At 35.1% G+C, this 19,204-nt stretch overlaps 1 protein-coding gene across 6 annotated transcripts in view; it reads right to left on the bottom strand.

Moving 5' to 3' along the window:
- Nucleotides 1–2,329: 2,329 nt before the first annotated feature.
- Nucleotides 2,330–19,204, bottom strand: part of ERBB4 (erb-b2 receptor tyrosine kinase 4) — a 1,162,809-nt gene continuing 1,145,934 nt past the window's right edge. For 4 of the 6 annotated variants that reach the window (XM_054549798.1, XM_024243750.3, XM_024243751.2 and 1 more), the window contains 3 exons: nucleotides 11,463–11,510; nucleotides 10,361–10,658; nucleotides 2,330–7,569 (listed from right to left, as the gene is read on the bottom strand). In XM_054549798.1, coding sequence (XP_054405773.1) covers nucleotides 7,124–7,569; nucleotides 10,361–10,658; nucleotides 11,463–11,510 — 792 coding nt within the window. In that variant the 3' untranslated portion in view covers nucleotides 2,330–7,123. The remainder of the gene's footprint in view (nucleotides 7,570–10,360; nucleotides 10,659–11,462; nucleotides 11,511–19,204) is intronic. The other 2 variants (XM_024243752.3, XM_024243753.2) reach the window with 1 other exon arrangement.

Here is a 19,204-nt window from a genome sequence, read left to right on the forward strand (position 1 = left end):
TTTAAATAAAACACTGATGGCTTACCAGCAAGGTATTTTTGCACCCCAATCCTTTGAAGATACTTCACAAGAGAGAGGGCTTGTTTTCTGCTTACAAGTTAAGAAAATAAGGAAGTGAGTACAAATGTATATACCTTAAGCCTCTGCCTTTTCAGTAAAGTGACTCCCTCTCTCACCCAAACTGATGTCAGTAAATTACTCTGATGCATGTATAAGATGAATGTTTGAGAGTAGATTTAAGATGACTTTTTTTGTGCTATGAATTGTCTTGCACATTGATCTCACTTTCATTTGATCTTCTTGTAATGGTGCTCAGGAAAGAGATGAACTAGTCATACACCATGGGAAAATGCGGTTTCAACATGCAGCCACGCAATCCCTGGTGCTCTCAACATGAGAAGGAGACACACCAGCCAGGGAGACATGCATTCAAAGTTAGCTGCCCTCACACAGCTGCTCCGTTTAATAATCGACCCATTTAACAGCAGTACCAGTTTATGCTACATATTTCAAAGTACCTTACTTTAAAAGAACACCTTACATATCTACATTTAGAAAATAACTTTCGTAGTTGATTACTGGAGTAATCCCAAAAGGGTTCTTGGAGTGCTATGGTTGTAGTCCCCTCACTCCCCCCTCCCAGCCCCTGAGAGATCCAGAAATATACAGGAAAATGACTCTCACATTAAGGGAAAAGGACAACCCCCAATTAACTAAAAAATCTGGAAATGACATTTGAAAACCAGATTCATGTCAATATATAGGAGGTATAATCTGCTTTCCTTCACAAAGGCTATAGGCCTAGGGGAAATATCTACACATTAGGGATAAAAATAGCAGTAAAGGCAAAGTGGTTTGGACAAGTTAGACTATTGCCTACAGGTATGAATCTTTGTTTTCCTATATTTGTATATTTGCACAAATATAACCACTTCTCATGATATAGGGAAAGCTCACTAGAGCATGAAAAGAAAAATGTCCATAAAGAGCAAAAGTAGGTAAAGGATGGCATTCTATTAAACAACATGGATTTTCATTAACATGAACTGTGCTCATTATGTATTTGTTAGATGGATGAATGATCCAAAAAAGAATCGCAGGTGGTTCTCAAAGCTGAATAGCCTTTACCTTTATGATAATAAGACTCCTCATTTGGGAGAAAAAAATTTACAGCAGCTACAAAATATTTACGATCAGGAACAAAATAAGATGAATAAAGTAAATAAGTTAATTTACTGGCAAAAATAACTTCTTCGTTCTATGTACAGCTTTTATGTAAAGATTAAATTGAAGTTCTACCAAGGGTAGGTGGACATATGTGAGTTTCAAGATTCATCACAGGGCTAACTCGTCTCAAATTCCTATAGGGAAGGACACAGAGAATTGATCTTCATGGGAAACCATAATTTTAATAGCTTAAATATTCTCTATGCAGTAGTTTGATGGTTCATTTAAACAGTGTCCAAATTGCTAGAATCTCTTATGAAAAAATCAGGCATTCGAGGGCAAAGATGAAATCAGTATTTCACAAAGTGGGGTGTGGGATCTCAGAGATCCACTATGGCTTAAGAAAGGAACAGGACAGCATCGGGGGACTACGTTGAACTGGGGTGGTGGAAAGGGAAGAGAGCAGTGCCAGTTGTGTCAATGGGCAAAAAAGGGAAGGATTCTATTTTCCTCTAAAGCTCAGAGAGAAATAAATTTTTCTGTGATTCCTAACAAGGTAATCACTTACTTGCAAAGCTGACTGTCAAAGAGTATTTTCCAGAGGAAGCATGTGAATACCCCCGTGAAACTGGGGCTTAGAGTCATTTTAGCTCGTGACTATAGAAGCACTTACTTCTGCCCAAAATATCACCTGGCCAGGAATTAGATGAGGCAGGGGCCTGCAAAAGTGACAGATCCTACATTTTTGGGCCTCTACAAAATCAGTGAGACTTGAACCGAGTATCTGAAATTTCTATTATTTTAGAGAGACTTTTAATGAAAAGAAAAAAGCAGCTCATACTGCTAAAAGATATTTGCCCCCACAAACACAAGGGCCCCTGGCCCGAGACAATGCCCACAGCAGCTTCTTGTTTCCAACTGCAGAGAGAACTCAGATCTCTGGGATCAGAAAAATTGTATTAGTTCTACCCAGAAGTATAAAAACTGGCCCCATTGTCATATCAGTAATAATGAGGTCTCCACTGATAATGATCTTTTAAAATTATACCTGATCTCATATGTATAATATTTGTTCTTAAGCAAATAGCAACCAGGGGATACCAATCTGCATTTATATGTTTACATGGGGCAAGGCTGTCCATGTACACAAACAGAGGCACAGTAGGACCCTCTGCCCACAGTATATACAGTAGAAGTTAATTTATCTGGTTTTTTTTTTTTTTTAACAACTAGAAGCTGATGTTGTAGGATCAGCTCTAGGATCCTCTGCCCACAGTATACAGTAGAAGTTAATTTATCAGGTTTTTTAATAACTAGAAGCTGATGCACCTGGATTTCTCATTTGCCCTATAACAGTCATCATTCTAATAACTAAAGTCCAAAAGAATGGCGATGCTGTAGTTTGAAAAGCTTGGTTTAGCATTTATTTATCAGAAAAATTGTGATTCTTTGTTGTCATTTTTGGAGGCAAGAGGGCATAGTGAGAAAAGAAAGGACATATCACAAATTAACTGTATTTTGTTTGTTTGCTAAATGACACCACTCTTTTTTTTTTTGTCTCTGCATAAGGTAATAGAACATTTACATTTTCTCTACTTCATCTTGAAGACCCTTACTTAGTCATATGTAACATGTTTGCCTGTTAAATTCTGCAAGGTGGTGTTTATTTTAAAAAAAAAATAAATACAATTTTCTTTACATTTAAAAAGTGATAAAGGAATAAGAGAAGGAGAAAAAATTGTTCATTGTAATGCTTTAAAGCAAGTTTTCACAAGTGGAACCATATATGCCTACTTTCAGCTAAACCCAACAAACAAACAACAATTTTAAATGGCAAACTTATTTTTTTACTATGCAAAATCCATCCTACATTTTTATATCCTGCATTTAACTTTGTTACATTATACTTGTGGTTAGTTTTCTAGTTTGATTTATTTAATAATATTAAAATCATTTAACATCTGATAACCTAACTAAATCTACATCTTATAGCATTATCATGGTTCTGTCCAGTTATATACATGCTTTCATGATCACCTTTTCTATTACCTTATGAACTACATATACAAGTTAAATTATCAACAATTACAGATGGATGAATAATTCCAGTTTTGAAATAAAGGTTAGATAGCTCTAGAAAAACTTGTATTTACATCCTTCCCTGTCAGGCTTAAACAATTTTAATTTTCTTTTCATTTTTGATACTTCAAGAAGCACATTAATAGTCCTTCCAACTTCATCTAGCAGCAGAGCCTCACAGTCCTTTTCTTGATTTTTCCTTAGCATTGTAAATATGCACAATCTTCATGCCATGTCTTTCCTTTAGAAGGTATTAGCTCACACACTATAACACTTAGAACACTATTTCTTCTCTTAAATTAGATATTCAGTCCTTCTCCCTAATCTACAAAAAAGAATCACCTGATTTTAGTTTGTGTGTTTTAATAGAAATTTGAGTTTTGCATTGTTTTTCATGCTATTTTAAGAACGTTACTGGAGAAAGGATTCTCATCCTAAGCTGTGCTACTAATACTATGCAGAAAACCAAGAGCTGCTTGGTAGTCTAACACCTTTTGTGGTGCAGATGCTTTGTGGTTCTGGATCTACCCTAGATCAGGGACCATCTTTCCTCACCTATTTACCACTTTCTTTAGGCAATCATTTAGCTGCAAAATTTTTCCATACCTGAAAATAGGATTGCCCAAAATAGGTATAATCTATAAAGTTGGGTGATTTAAAAAATATAGTCAGTGTAATTTTAATACTAATTTGTCTCAGATTTACATAATTGATTCTGCAAATTTCAATTGCTACAATTGGCCTCTGGAATCTGATATCCCCCAAAGCACTTTGAAGACTTTAACTGACATTTTAAAATTCTACCCTACTGGGCTAAATAAGTTATTTTCTGGAAGGAATGCAACTTTTTTTCTCCCTCTTATACATGCTGAAATATGTTTTCCCAGGGGGGACAAAAATAAAACAAAAAACGCTCAAACAACTGAAGTCAATTATACACTACAGAAATCATTCAAAAGAATTATAAAGTGGTGCTATTAGAAAGCATTTGGGTCATTTTGGATTATGCCTACATGCGTCTCTAGGTATTACCCAACACGTAAAAGTCTTGCGTTCTTAGGAGGAAAGAGACTACGTTCACTAAATACATTTCTGTTACCTTAACAAACAGTTAAAAGTTTGTTTTAACTATTTATTTTTTCCTTCTCCAAAATGAGTGATTCTGCTTTCTATAGCCCAGTAGAAACCATATGCATATTGTAAATCAGAAAAAAAAATCAAGGTATAGTATCCAAAAAGAGGGCTGTGATGACTTGATGCAGATTTATTTAGAAAGGGAGGCTTATATATTCAATTTTTCGTAAGGACTGATATGAGATCCCTTTTCCTAGAGACTTCTCTGAATGGATAAGAGAGCCCTGAGCTATTAGATTGTGCCCCCTGAATCACTCTGTGTCTTTAACCCTGAAAAGTTTGAGGGTGAACTTCACTAGAAGGAATCTCACAAACCCTTCCCCTGCTCTACCATACTTTTTCAGCTTGCCTCACTTCTTATAGCTTAGAAAAAAACCAACTCCAATGTCTCCAATATTCTTGGCCAAGGACCACCATCTGCTTTTGGTTCAATGCTGAAGTTAGAATCTAGATAGGCTAATTAGTCAGTGATGCAATATTCTCCTAGACCAGTTTATGTTTGAATAATACTACTGAAATTATCCTATTTGTCAACATCAACAATTTGAAGGATGTTTAACTTATATCCCAAATGAGTTTAAAGGAGATATCTTACAGTACAACCAATTATATGACAGCTATTCACAAGAGACTGTGCAATCTGATTCTTTGAATGCATAGAAAAATTAAAATGTCATTTTAATTAAATCTCCTGGATGATAGAATTTTGAAGTTGGGGATGATATTCCATTTATCTGAGTGTTCCCCACAAAACATGGTGCTTTTAGTAGACACAGTTAGATAAAGGAGGTTTGGATGGATGGATGGATTTACTTGTTCAGAATAGGAAGAAACACAAATTTCTTTGGATTTTTTTTTTCTCTAAACTTTCTCTGCCTTAATAGATATTTTTACTCTACTCTAATTAATTAATCTTATACTATTTACTCTAATTTGGTCCCAATATTTTAACATTAGAAAGAAATATTTTTAAAAAATCTAAATGACTTGGGGTAGAATTTTCAGAAAAGGGGGAATTATATCTAAGTTTCCTAATTATTGATGTGAGGCCCCCTTTACTTGGAGACTCATCTCTGTCATTTGTTCTCATCCTTCATCTCATCAGGTATTCTTTCAAAATGATACATAATAATGATGGTTCTAGTACTGGATGCAGTATACGAAGAAAGGGAATTATATAAAGTATCAAAAGATTAGTGTGTTGGATAATAAAATAATTGCATGAGAAGATTTTTCACATTTATTTACAACTTTTGACCCAAGGACCTATCCATAAGCTTTGAATGTTTGTGTTTTTCTTTCTATTATACCAATTTATGTGCAAAGAGTTACCTTCTACTTCATATAAATAGTCTCACACTAGAAATTCCATGGAATTCAAGCCAATCCTTACTCGCATTCCTTCTTACGAAGTATACGAACTGAACAAATTTCCTTGCGTAGCAAAGGTGACATATGAAGATAATGTGCTGGCCTCTCATCATAGTCCCTGGATACTGTTGCAAGGTTCCTAATTTGCTTGGTTTGGCATTTCCACAGTCTTTATCTTAGCTCTTTTTTAAAAAATGTACTTAAATTAGTTAATTTGCTGGTTGCTTCCATATTGCTTGATTCAAAATCCAAAATGGAGTTCAGAAAAAGAACAAATAAAATTACAGCTTAAGTGCAAACTACATTTCTGAGTATCTGCCAGGTAGACATACCCAATCCAGTGTGTTTCTTCCAGTTCAATAGATTCCCTCATTGGGCCACCCCTGAAAGTATCAGTAGTTTTCTTGAACCACACAGAACTGTCTCTTAGTTTCCCTTCTACTCTTCAGACAACCAACGGCCTATCAAGTAGTGTCATTTATGGAGAAAAAAAAAATGTTGAAAAATGTAAAGGATGAGGGTGAAGATAATTTGATAGCATGAAAAATATTAGCCTCCCTTTCTTATTTTAAAGATGGTGTACTTAAAGTAGTGACCATTTCACTATATTAAAATATTTCTTGCTTAAATTCTGTGAAGAAGCTTTGATGTAAACATCTTTGCAATTAGAAATTAAAGCCAAAAATAGGGGAGCAAATATAAAGGAATCGGTCAGAGCAAAACAAAATGAAAAAAAAAAACAGAAAGTCTTGAAAACATAATTACTAGTTATAACTTTGATGGAGATTTTTAAATTATGAAAGTTGAATTGGCCATTCTTACTTGCTAGGACAGAAACTGTTGGGGAAAGAAACTGGATTCTCAATTTCAGACACTATCATATGTTATAGAAAATGTTATTCTTTTGTTCTAATGGAAACTTTATTATGATTTCCAGGGATGCTAAATATGCACACATCAGTTCCTGCAGATAGGAACAGATAGCATGGGTGTTTCAACCATCTGCTTTTTAAAAAAAAGAAGAGAAAGAAAGCAACAAAGGAAAAAAAAGAAAAAGAAAAAAAGTGACAGCTAGTTTGATAGCAGGCAGCATTGCCTTACATTTTCTGGTCCTTCTCTAGCTGTTTCATTCTCATGACCAACCCATGCAGAGAAATGAAGAAATATTGTGGTTCCTCCTATCTTTCTCTTTCAGTCTTTCCCTCTAATGTTCAAGTTAGATAAGCACATAACTATCATTGCATCTCTATATCTTCCACTGGGAAGTGTCAAAACTACTGGCCTTGGGATAGAAGGAAGACCACCAGAGAAAGAGAGGGGGGTGGGGAAATTGGAGCAGGTGTGTCTCTCCACCTAAAAACCACAACTGAGCTTACACCACAGTATTCCGGTGTCTGTAAGGTGGAGGCGGCAGCACAGTGCCTGGCTTCAGGGAGAACTCAGAGAGGTATTCAGGATTCTCTGCCACAATAGGCCGGATCCGCCCATTCTGTTTATAAAAATATTTTGTGCTGTACTCCTGCAGGTAGTCTGGGTGCTGAAGGGTGCTCCGAGGTGGCAGGCTGTGGTTCCAGTAGTCAGGGTTGTCAAACGCTTTCTTGGCCTTCTCTGGCACTGACAGTACGTTGTTCTTCAGGTACTCAGCTTTTCCCAAGGTGTTGGCAAAGGTGTTGAGGTACAGTGGCTCATTCACATACTCATCCTCGGCCTTGGGTGGACCATTGGATGCATTGTGATATTCGGGATTATCCAATGCTTGAAGGTCTCCATTTTTTCTCCGAGAAACAAAAGGGTTCTCCTCCACTGGATTCAGGTATTCTAAAGGAATAAAAAAAATATCAGCTAACCTCTAGTTTCTGGAAAATATTAATCAGACCAAGGTTATACATAATGGTTAGCTTCTTTGCCTAGAACAAAAAAACCCACAGATTTGTTTTCATGATTTCTCACAACAAGTATTTGTGGATCACCATTGTCTTATGAAAAAAAGAATAAGTGGGTCAAAAATGTTTATAATAAAACAAGAAGCCAACGAGGCCAGAATCAGAATTTCTATCTCCTAAATTTTTCTTTTTAATTGCATTTGTCTCTTCTGCATATGGGGCTGGTTGTTTCAATGTTTTTGTTTTCTAAGAGTTATTTATATTAGGAAATAAGACTACCTATTAGGATTAAATAGTCTTTAAATATACAGACAACTTAATTTCTATAAAGAATATTGAAAAAACAAAGAATCTATAGCTGAGTTCCATGCCAAGATGAATAGATGGAGTGAAGAAATCAAGTTTTTTAGTCTCTATGGTTTGCTATGATTGCCTATACTGGTAACAGGGATTTGATTGAAGATGCTTCTGAAAAAGGTTTTACACGTGGAAAAGAAAGCATCAAAGGAAAAAAATTCAACTGAAAAAGCAAATCTAACAGATAGCTAACATGCCTCTAGTTGACTTGCTTGACATTACATACACTTCTACTTAATAGTAAGGTATAATTATAATATTGCCATTGACCAATCATAATCACAAAATAGCAAACTATCAGCTTGAATCATATAAAATAGCCATTTTGTATATTGAAACCAGTCAATTAGTGCCTATTTTGTATGGATCAATCTAATAAATCCATCCGGTATAGGTATTGGCCTAAAAGGTGCTAATAATTATCACCATTCTCCTGAAGGTTAATTCTACATCTATGTCTGTAATATAGACTGCATATAGACATATACACACATATATTGTAGGTCCTCTAGTAGTCCTCTCTTTTACTATATACACAAAGCCCTAAGCTATTCCTATTTTGAATTCAAGGCATGAAGAGGGCACAATTCTTTGTTGAGAGGCCATTCTGAAACAAACTTTCTATCTCTTATCCTTAGCCCAATAAGTAGAGAGAAAAATCCTATTAAGCCAGGATTATTTTTCTCCAAATATATGTATACAGAATAGGTAAGTATTTAGCATCATTTATGCAACTTAAAGGGCAGTAACGAATATCCCACTATCATATATAGGCCTTTACAAGACACTAGCATTTCATCTTCCCAATTCTGTGAAAAAGAAGTACAAGACTTATTTTTCCAGTTTTGTAGACAGAAAATTGAGATTAAATGATGTGTGCAGGATACAATTAGTGTTGGGATAGAATTCAGGTCTTCTAACTCCTCTTGCATAATCTTCTTATTCTACTGCACTGTTTTTTATTATTGCCCCTGCAGGAGTTGGGTGAACTTTATGCTTAGTATCAAGTTTTAATTTGACAAGTGTATGAAAACATTGATAAGGATTGCAGAATTTGGTCTCGCTTACCAGATTACTTAAACTTCTTAATTGAAAGAACAGGAATGTCTATACTAAAATTCTGTACTCTCTGAGTACGAGGTTAGACTATAGCAATGTTTTATAGAAATGGAGCTTAGTGTTCAGAGATAAAATCTGAGAATACAGTGTGGCTCTATAGGGTGACTTGCTTTTCTCTTAACCTTACATTACTTTTCCTCAATGCAATCTACTTATATATTGTCCTGATGCAAACTTATATAGCTGTCCAATAACTTTACGGTTGGAGTGAAAATCTCCCCAGAGAAGATTCTTCTTTGGGGTGAATCTGCCAAGTCTTCACAACATCTACATTTGTGTCATTACTAGGCTACTATGAACATCCAAACTCTTCATTACATTTTTATATGTATAAAAGTTTTATATATGTAAAAGTTTTATCTAGACAGATATATTTTAAAAGTTATTTACAATTAGAGATCTCTAAATTTTGCTTTAAAGGAGAGAACATAACCATATAACAGGCCCTTCTCAGCGTCTTAAAATGTAGTTTACTGTTGACACTAAAGACTGCAAGAGACATGATCATCATTTTTTAATAACAATCATCTATCTTCTCTGTTGTGATACTGTTAGCATAGAAGAAGAAAGGCTGTTTTGTTGCAAAATTGAAGCATTATTTGATTTGGGTGCTTAACATTTCTACTACTAACTTTACAAAATTATTGTTATGCTTTGTAAAACCACAAATTATTATTTTCAAATCTTGGTGGTATGCTTGTAAGTATATACAGGGTCAAAACTTTAATTTTTGAAAAATGTCATATAAAAACATAATATTTTCCTATAATAAACTAGGTTGTTTAAATGTCATCATTTAAATGAGTCAAACAAATCTTTTATTAGTGCAATCAAAAGCATCAGGCACTTTTGCCAACAATACCAGTCTTTATGATCTCCGCAATTAAGTCCAATAAAGCTATGGTCCTGACACTTTGTAGTATGCTACTTCATTCAAATATTTCAACAAAATATGTTTAGAATAGTGCTTCTCAAGACTGATTGCTGTATGCAGATAGCCTGGGGACCTTGTTAAAATCCAGATTCCTATTCAGATGGGGCCTGCCTGAGATTCTGATTTATATAAATAATAATAAATAATGTGGATGCTGCTGATTCAGGGACCATACTGCAAGTAGCAGTAGCCTAGGCCTTTACTGGGTCACAAATGTTGTGCTGGTCAGCTCTCTGGCGATTTCCATTCTGTACTTCGTTTATCTTGATGGAAGTGAACTTCGAATGGCAATCATTTCTGAATAATCAGTTCATACCTTGTTTGGGTTTGTCTCGCATAGGAGTCATGTAACCCTCCTCATCCAGCTCGCCTCGTGGGCTCCGTTCTGGGGCAAACACGGTGGGGTCAGCGCTGTACCTCTGGGTGCTACTGTCCTCTTGGACATGGGGTGCCACTGGCTTGCGTAGGGTGCCATTACAGCAGGAGTCATCAAAAATCTCAGCAGTAGCACCCTGTGCCACAGGAGCTTCTGGAATTGTGCTAGTTGGGGCTCTGTAGGGCACAGACACTCCTTGTTCTGCAGCAAAACCTCCATCTCGGTATACAAACTGGTTCTGTTAATAAGAGAAACATATGTGGAGAGAAGGTGTTGTTAGAAATAGTTTAAAAATGAATGTTAATAGCCACAAGGATATCAAAGCCAGTCTTTTAGAGAATAGTCATAGTATGTATTGTTTTGTTTTTTTTTTCCCTAGTGGCTAATGAATTTGAGTTACAAACTAGAAACGCCTAAAATTTCCACTTTTCTTAAAAGATAAATCATCAGAAAATAATTTTGAAATACACATTCTAGTTTTATTAACCAACTGAAACATATTCTAATAAAAAGTATTTGATGCCCTTTTCCCACAAGTGCCTGTATTTAATATAAATTTCAAAGTGAATTTTTATGATAAATGCAAGTGTCATTAATTATAGACAGTTGTCATTAAGAATAGAAGTACATGGATATATTTTGAATAATCCTATGTCTTTATTGCCTTCTAAAATTCTGTGGTTATTATGAATTTGAGGCTGTAGTACCTAACTAGAGGATCATCACTATAATTCTGACTTTTTAGTACATGACCTATAATCAGGGAAGTAAAGATCACCTCCACATCCAGAAGCATAATTTATATGCCCAGGTAAACCCTTCAGATAAAAATTGAAAGCTACTGTTGATGCATGATATCTCAATTTCGGATTATCAACTGAGATAAAAACATATCTCCAAAGGCAGCTACACAATGTACACCAAATTCTTAACTCACTGTTGGCAAAGGCAAAATGAGGAAATTATGCAGAGACTAGAGAGGAAACATGGTAAGCAAAGACCAAAAATCCTAAAAGATGAAGGTTGATTGTGAAATACTTACTCCTGACATGGGGGTGTAGGCAGGAGGAGGGCTGTGTCCAATTTCACTCTAATAGGAAAGAAAAATGGAATGATGGATATAATAAGAGGCAATATGAATGAAAAAATTAAAAAAAAGAAACGAAAAAGAAAAGCCACATGAGTCGTATGAACCAAAGGGGAAAAAGTGCACAACAGTGAAGCTTCCTAAGCAGCACAATTGTATGCATTCTGACCATAAGCAAGTTTATTTATATGTTTTGAGGAAAATAAATATTTTAATTCAATCCCTGAAAAGGAAAATTATACAGAAAAAGCAAAATTTTTCAATGGATTAGAAAAGTAAATAATAAACATTCTTCTGATTAACCCTAGAGGAAAGGAAAAAGTAGTAAATGAACTATAGCTGTAAATGGGAAGCAGTTTCCTTCTTCACGTGTCAAAAGATTGAAATGGCCATATTATCTGCTATTATTTTTTCTCTTCGAATAAATGTTTCTGGAAGGAGATAGCAGGAGATTTCGATTTGCCTGGAATAATTTTTGCTATCAAGCTACACTTACTTTTCACCACTTCAGCAAAGGGTAAACTCCTTAGCCTCTCCTGATTAAAAGGTATATGCTATTTTATCTTCAGTCTTACATTTTTTTGTTTTTTTTTTTTTTTGAAGTTAAGAAACAGCAGAAAATTTGGAAAATCAATTCCTTTCCTGAAAACACACTTTAGATTCCCTTTATGTATTTATAATGAGTCAAAATCAGATTTCAGTTAAAGAAACAACAACAAAAATACATCTGTATTTTTATAGCTTAACGCTCCATCCTATGGGCTCACTGAAAGAGTATATAAAAATATAATAAAATATGAAGGACAGTGTTCCTTAGGGTAAGGAAAAAGAGTTGTATGATACTAATTCTGTTTCTTAATACAAAAATACATTATTAAACACGTTTTTTGAGAACCTACTGTCTATGTACCAGGCCCTTTTCTAGGCACAGGGATAATGCAAAACACAGACCCAAATCACTTGATTTTATGAAGCTTATATTCTCTGCAATCCAGCTTTAAGTAAACAGATGACTAAAATAAACCTCTAAGATACCTTACATCTTTTTTGTTTGTTTGTTTGTTTGAGATGAAGTCTTGCTCTGTTACCCAGGCTGGAGTGCAGTGGTGCAATCTCGGCTCACTGCAAGCTCCGCCTCCCGGGTTCACGCCATTCTCTTTCCTCAGCCTCCTGAGTAGCTGCCACTACAGGCACCTGCCACCACGCCTGGCTAATGTTTTGTATTTTTAGTAGAGACGGGGTTTCACCATGTTAACCAGGATGGTCTCGATCTCCTGACCTCGTGATTCACCTGCCTCGGCCTCCCAAAGTGCTGGGATTGCAGATACTTTACATCTTTTAAATGAAACAGATAAATATTATTCCAGGTCAATGTTCATATGATTTAGATTCATGAAGCATTCTAAGAAGAATATGGTCCCATGGAAATTAAATGTTTAAAGTAAATCAATAACAACTGGATAATATAATCTCCCTTAACTACCTTAGTCTGCTGGACTAATCAAGGGACACGGTCTGGACCCCTATAGTGAGTTTATATCTTAATTTTCCCCACAACTATGGTGGCATTAGAATATTTATCTATTTTCTTCTTTAGTAACACAACTAACAACACATCAAAGATTATGACATGGAAAGGCAGAGATATATTTAATATGCAGTACATAGGAGGTGCTACTGTGCAACAGACAGATCGTTTAATGACCTGGGCTCCAGTTCCAATGATGAGTGGTGTGAATTTGGTGAATCATGAAACCTCAGACCCTCATTTTCATTCTTGGTCTCCCTATTTTATTATTAATAAATATGAATTAAGATAACGTATATAAATGAACTTTGTAAACTCTACACTATTATAAAAATGTAAAGGATATATCACATTTAAATATTCATATCCACGAAATTGAATTTTTAAAATAAAGCAATCAGGATGCCAAAGCTACTCATCAAAGAGGCATTTTAAAATGCTCACCTGTTCTCTAATCACATTAAATATGTTTTACTATATTTTAGAAATACCTGAAATCCAGTACATTTGTTCATAAAATTTGAGGAAAGAATATTTTATAGTCCAGTGATTTGTAATATAGAGTGATAGTACAGGAAATATGGAACTGACTGGTGGAACTTTACCAAATTACAAACTCTGGCCTTACCCTCATCATTAAACACCAATTATTTGGCAAGTATTTAACAAATATTTACTAAATCTCTACAGTGAAAGCACAGGCACTGTGGTAGATGCCAGTGATACCACCATATACTAAGAAAGACATGGCCACTGTCCTTTTAGAATTTACACTATCATAATCTAAGATTGTTAGACGAAAAGGCAAGAATGAAACAAGGCAATTTATTTCAATTCTATGATTATATATTAGAATGCAAGGTATTCCAAAATATTCATAATTACTGGTGCTCCTTTGACCTCTTACCTTGCAAAAGTTGCTGTACTGGGTAATGTTTGACTAGAATTACAGCTGAGAAATGAGTATTGATTGCATATTTTGCATTTTACAAAACCTGAGACATAAACAATCAAAGGAACAACTTACAAGTCATTCTTCATCAGGGAACAGTTTATTGTCTACATTCATTATCTGGGCTAGGATGGCTGCCATTGTAAAGGCAATGGATTAAAACAACTGGGACTCTGGCGGTTAGTCTGTTCCAAGACATAAAGCGAGGCCATGCCCTATTAGAATGCATCCACTGTCCCTGCTTTGACAAGTCTTTCAGTCAGCAACCTGCCAACTCTGTATCTGGACAAACTGCCAAACAGCATCACAGTAATAGGAGCATCTTCATGAATTTTCCTGTTTTCAGCATTAAAATGGAAAAAATGCTAAGCAAAACCCCTTTAGCATTCATTGTTTTTAGGGCTACTGGCTGCTTTTTATGTTTCTGTTTCCATTTTTTCAGTTTGCTTTTTTCTCTGTTTTCCATGATAAAAAGCACCTCATTCATTTCCCCGTGGAAGGGCAATGCAGCTCCAAGGGAACATCTGTGAGGCCAATTAGCTGGGCTGGAAATGTGATATAATTGTTGTTTAAATATATTTAAATTACATGTTAATCACGATGTCATAATTTATAAGCTTTGAAAATAACTTTTTGTACTTCAAAGCCAAGCCAGATTTTACTTGTTTTTGCTGTTTTTAGTTTGAAACAAGCTCTTCTCATTTCTCTCTCCCTCAATTCCCCACACTCGAAGAGCTGAACTTTTAATATTGGAAAGAATGACAGCTGCAAGTAAATTGGTTGAGTAAAAATTAAGATCCTCACAGCAGTCAAAATGAGCTGGAGTGACCTTAAAGTTCTAAGCAGAACAAAGCAATGCTCTCAGTTAAAAGCTTTGTTTTTCCGTTGTGCTACTTTCTGCTGTCCATCAAAGTCCAGCTTTGCAGATCTTTAGGAAGCAGCACTGGGTGCATCTGTTCAATTAGCTGGTGAGGCGATTTACTGTCAGCAGGGCAGAGATAGAAAGAGGTGGGTTATGAACTGGCAGGTGATACTGAGTTTGTTCCTGGTGGGGGGGTTTGTAAGGGGGATGGATGGAATGAGTTTAATTCTGTGGCCATATCACTGGGACATTGTATGATTAACTTGGACTTAAATGCCAGAGATTATAGAGAAGGCAAGTATCAGCAAATGAATCAAATACGGTATTAAATGCACTTTTAAATACATCATGTTCTAAAATTTACTTTTTAGTTGAATGATAAATATTAGAACCTTTGTCTCATATGCACAGTATTTCTTATATTTGTATTGTTTAATATTGTTCCTGAGAAATTTTAATTATTAAAATAGATGGACTGTATCTTGTGATATTTTAAAAAATTATTACACAAATCTACTTTCGGAGGAAACAAAAATACAGGCCTAATGCCTAGCTTCTATCTAAATTAAACATGTGATCAATGAGAGTCATTTTCTAATCTTTAAATAATTATTACTTTCAATGGTAATTATAAGATTACAATTTCTAGGTTCAAGAAATACTCCAAATTCCTTTGACTAAAATAAAATGGCTCTGTAAGACGTTGCTAATCCATCAGCACTAATTTATTATCCAGACACTTCCACATAGTAACTATTAAAGGTTCTCAACCTTTTATCCTCCCTGACATATCTGCTTAACAGTCTGATGGGCATCTCCACACTTTCACAGGTCACATAGCAACATACAGAAAATGTTTATTGCATTATGTTATAATTATTGCATTATAAATTATAATTCCTGATGCATGGTTGTAACTCTGCATCTTTCTCACAACTGAGTTCAACATACCAGTGTTTTGAGACATTTAGATTTAGGACCTTCATTTTTCACAGGGCAATCAGAAGGAAACAAACAGAATGTGTCCATATGTGCCAAACCCAATAATGGCTGGGAGAAGCCTACTGAGATTTCAGCTGCTGGCTGAATTTTATATATATTACACATAATGTCTTTTGTCTATTTATATATACATATATTTATTTATTCAGCCATTTTTCTATTTGGTTTGATTCTGTAGGACTCTACTTTTTTGAAGAAACGCTCTTACTCCGCACATACACACACACACCGCCCCCCGCCCCCCCAATAATGACTCTATGATCCAGTTGAAGAAATATTGACTTGGGCTCTTATTCTTTTGTTGTTGTTGTTTGTTTGTTTGTTTTTCGAGATGGAGTCTCACTCTGTTGCCCAGGCTGGAGTACAGTGGCACGATCTCGGCTCACTGCAATCTCTGCCTCCCGGGTTCAAGCAATTCTCTGCCTCAGCCTCCCGAGTAGCTGGGATTGCAGGCGCCCACCACCACGCCTGGCTAATTTTTAGAGACAGGGTTTCACTATCTTGGCCAGGCTGGTCTTGAACTCCTGACCTCATGATCCACCTGCCTCGGCCTCCCAAAGCGCTGGGATTACAGACGTGAGCCACCGCGCCCGGCTGGCTCTCATTCTTTATCCACTCAATCTTGGAACCTTTCATCTTTCGTATATGTCTCATGTACTCATTTAATTAAAAAATTTGACAAATGGAAGCTATGAGTGGTATCTGTAAATATGAACAAGAGTCAAGACAGAATTTACAAAGCATGTGGAAATGCTGTTTTTTATAATGCTTAATAATCCTGCTTTTCTTAAGTCAGTCCTCAAAGTCTACTTTAAGTCTATTCTGTTTCACAGATGAATACATGATGACTCTTACGGAAATTAAGAAATAGAGACACTAATATAGATATATTATGTACCTACCCTATACCATGGACTGTTTTAGGTTTTGTTTATTCTTATAAATTTGCAAGGTAAATAGCATTATTAAAAATTATAACTCCCATTTTATAGACAAAAAAATTGCGGAGCAGAGAAATTAAAGGATCTGCCATGTGCACACATCCATAGTTGGCTATCTGACCACAAAGCCCATCACTCTATGACCTTAACATTATACCACACATAGATTTTGACTTTAGCATTTCTATTCTTACTCATCTTTGCCCTCTCTCTTCCTTTGCGTTATGCCTTAACTATTTTCTCAAACAAATTCTTACAGTTTCTTTCTCTAGTTTTAGTGAAAAGAACTTAATGACTTAAGGAGGCATCTGAAACTCATTACCTTAGGTATAAAATGCTGATAATGTATTACAGTACTGCTCCACCCCACTTATTTTCACTTAAATTAGTTACAAGGACTTAAACTGGAAAGAAGGAAACTTTGAGTATTAAGAGTTAATAGCATATGTGTGTGTGTGTGTGTGTGTGTGTGTATTTTTCCATTCTTTCCTACAAGTCCTTTTTATCTAAAATCATATTGTGTATATATACATTTACCTACCTCACCAAGAGCAAAGCCAGCCCTGAAGCGGGAGGAGACAATTTTAAATAACTGGAGAGCACAAAGATTTTTCATGTGCTTCACTCTTGCTTATGGATTTATTGTTCCTAGTACAAGGCTTAGTCAATAAATTCTTCTTCCTGCTTGACTGAGGGTAAGTAAGCTATTGTATCCCCAGGCAGCAATTCCTATACCCTTTCCAAATATCAGTAGAACAAGAGGATATTTCCTTTTAAAATATTCATGACTAGATGAGTCAATAAAACGAAGCTGAAAATTCCCCTCACTTTACAGGTTTCAGCTTTAAGTTGCTGCTTTGAGCAATATTATGTGATGGAATCAAAGAATGTTATTAGCACAGTCAAAAAAGAAAGGGCATAAAGAAATACAATTTTCCACTAATGCCAACATTCCTTAGCTTCATTCAAGATAAGCAACAAGAATTGTGTCACCCTTCTTGAGATTAGTAATCACACAGAATTGATCTCTTTACCCTGGTGCAAGTTCTAAATTTTTGTATTGTTTGGTTGGTTCTAGCAACTTTCTCTTTTTTGGCATGTTTATATTCATTTCCATTAGCATGTTGTGATAATTGAAGCTTTTCCTAATTATCACTTAGCTACTAGCTAATGCGTATAGGTAGAAATCTAAAGAGGAAAACCTCTAGGAGTTTCTCAAAGACTTCTCAATAATTCTTTTCAGTTAGAGAGGGTAGGCTATTTTTCTTTCTTTCTTTTTTTATGTATGCTTAAGAACATCTAGTTCTAATGCAATGTCTTTAAGAACAGAAATGAAATCATCAAGCCTTTACTATGTGTAAATTCTGGAGTAGCCTAACTGATTCTTCAAATGAATCGTGAAGTTGTCTCTGCTTGTGTGGTTTTTATCCTAACATCATAAAGAGTGTCTGATGAAGATTTTTCAGGATGCAAACAATGCACTGGATAGGGCAACTTTTGAAGACAAAAACCCCACAGACCTAGAACAAATGGTCTCATGAAATCCTTCTACCTCCAGGATTGTATTCTTGAATATTTTTCACTAAGTCACATGACTTTTAACAAATTCCTTCGTTTCTTGGTCCTTTAGTTTATTTAATCCTAAAAAGAAGAATAGGGGTATAGGACAAGTAATAGGAAAGGTCCCTTCCAACTACCAAAGGATTTACATGTAAAATAAATTTTCTGCCTCAAGCCCACACGATTAGTTATTAAGTATTGTAAAATGTGATTAGCATTAAAGCAAAGTATCTTATAAAGTTTTCTCTCGTAAATCTTTTCAAAGTCGACTCATCACTTTTTCTTTCCTTTTTAAAGTGGACTATCTATTGTACAAAGTATCACTTAGGCTACATGCAGTATATGATTGATTGTATGTTTTTATAAGGCTGAACCACATTTGGATGATGATTCATGAAAATATAATTTTGAAATAAAGTTTTATAATTTAAAATTTTTATTTTACAGATAGAGACCCTGACACTCTGAGAGAGGTTGATTTTCCAAGGTAACAAAAATAGTGATGGTACTAGAAACAAGATTCCCTGAGTGCCCATCCAATGTACAATCCGTTATACCTTACAGTCTCAAATTAACATTTAATAAATAATAATAAGCATCTTTTAGACGTTGCATTTTTTGTTTTTCAGAAACAAACCTATTTATTTTTTAAATATAGCTGAAAGCATTTGCCTTAACCAAAACATTTGTTCTAAGCTGAAATACATATTAATATACTCAAAGTAAATTTAGTGACACTTTAATTTTAAGACAAACAGATATTAACTTTTGTTATTGAATAGGCTATAAGTTTATTAGACAAACGGGATATCCTTATAATATTAAATACCATATATAAAAGCTGGCCATAAA

The sequence above is a fragment of the Pongo abelii genome, chromosome 11, assembly GCF_028885655.2.
Source record: "Pongo abelii isolate AG06213 chromosome 11, NHGRI_mPonAbe1-v2.0_pri, whole genome shotgun sequence".
NCBI lineage: Eukaryota > Metazoa > Chordata > Mammalia > Primates > Hominidae > Pongo > Pongo abelii.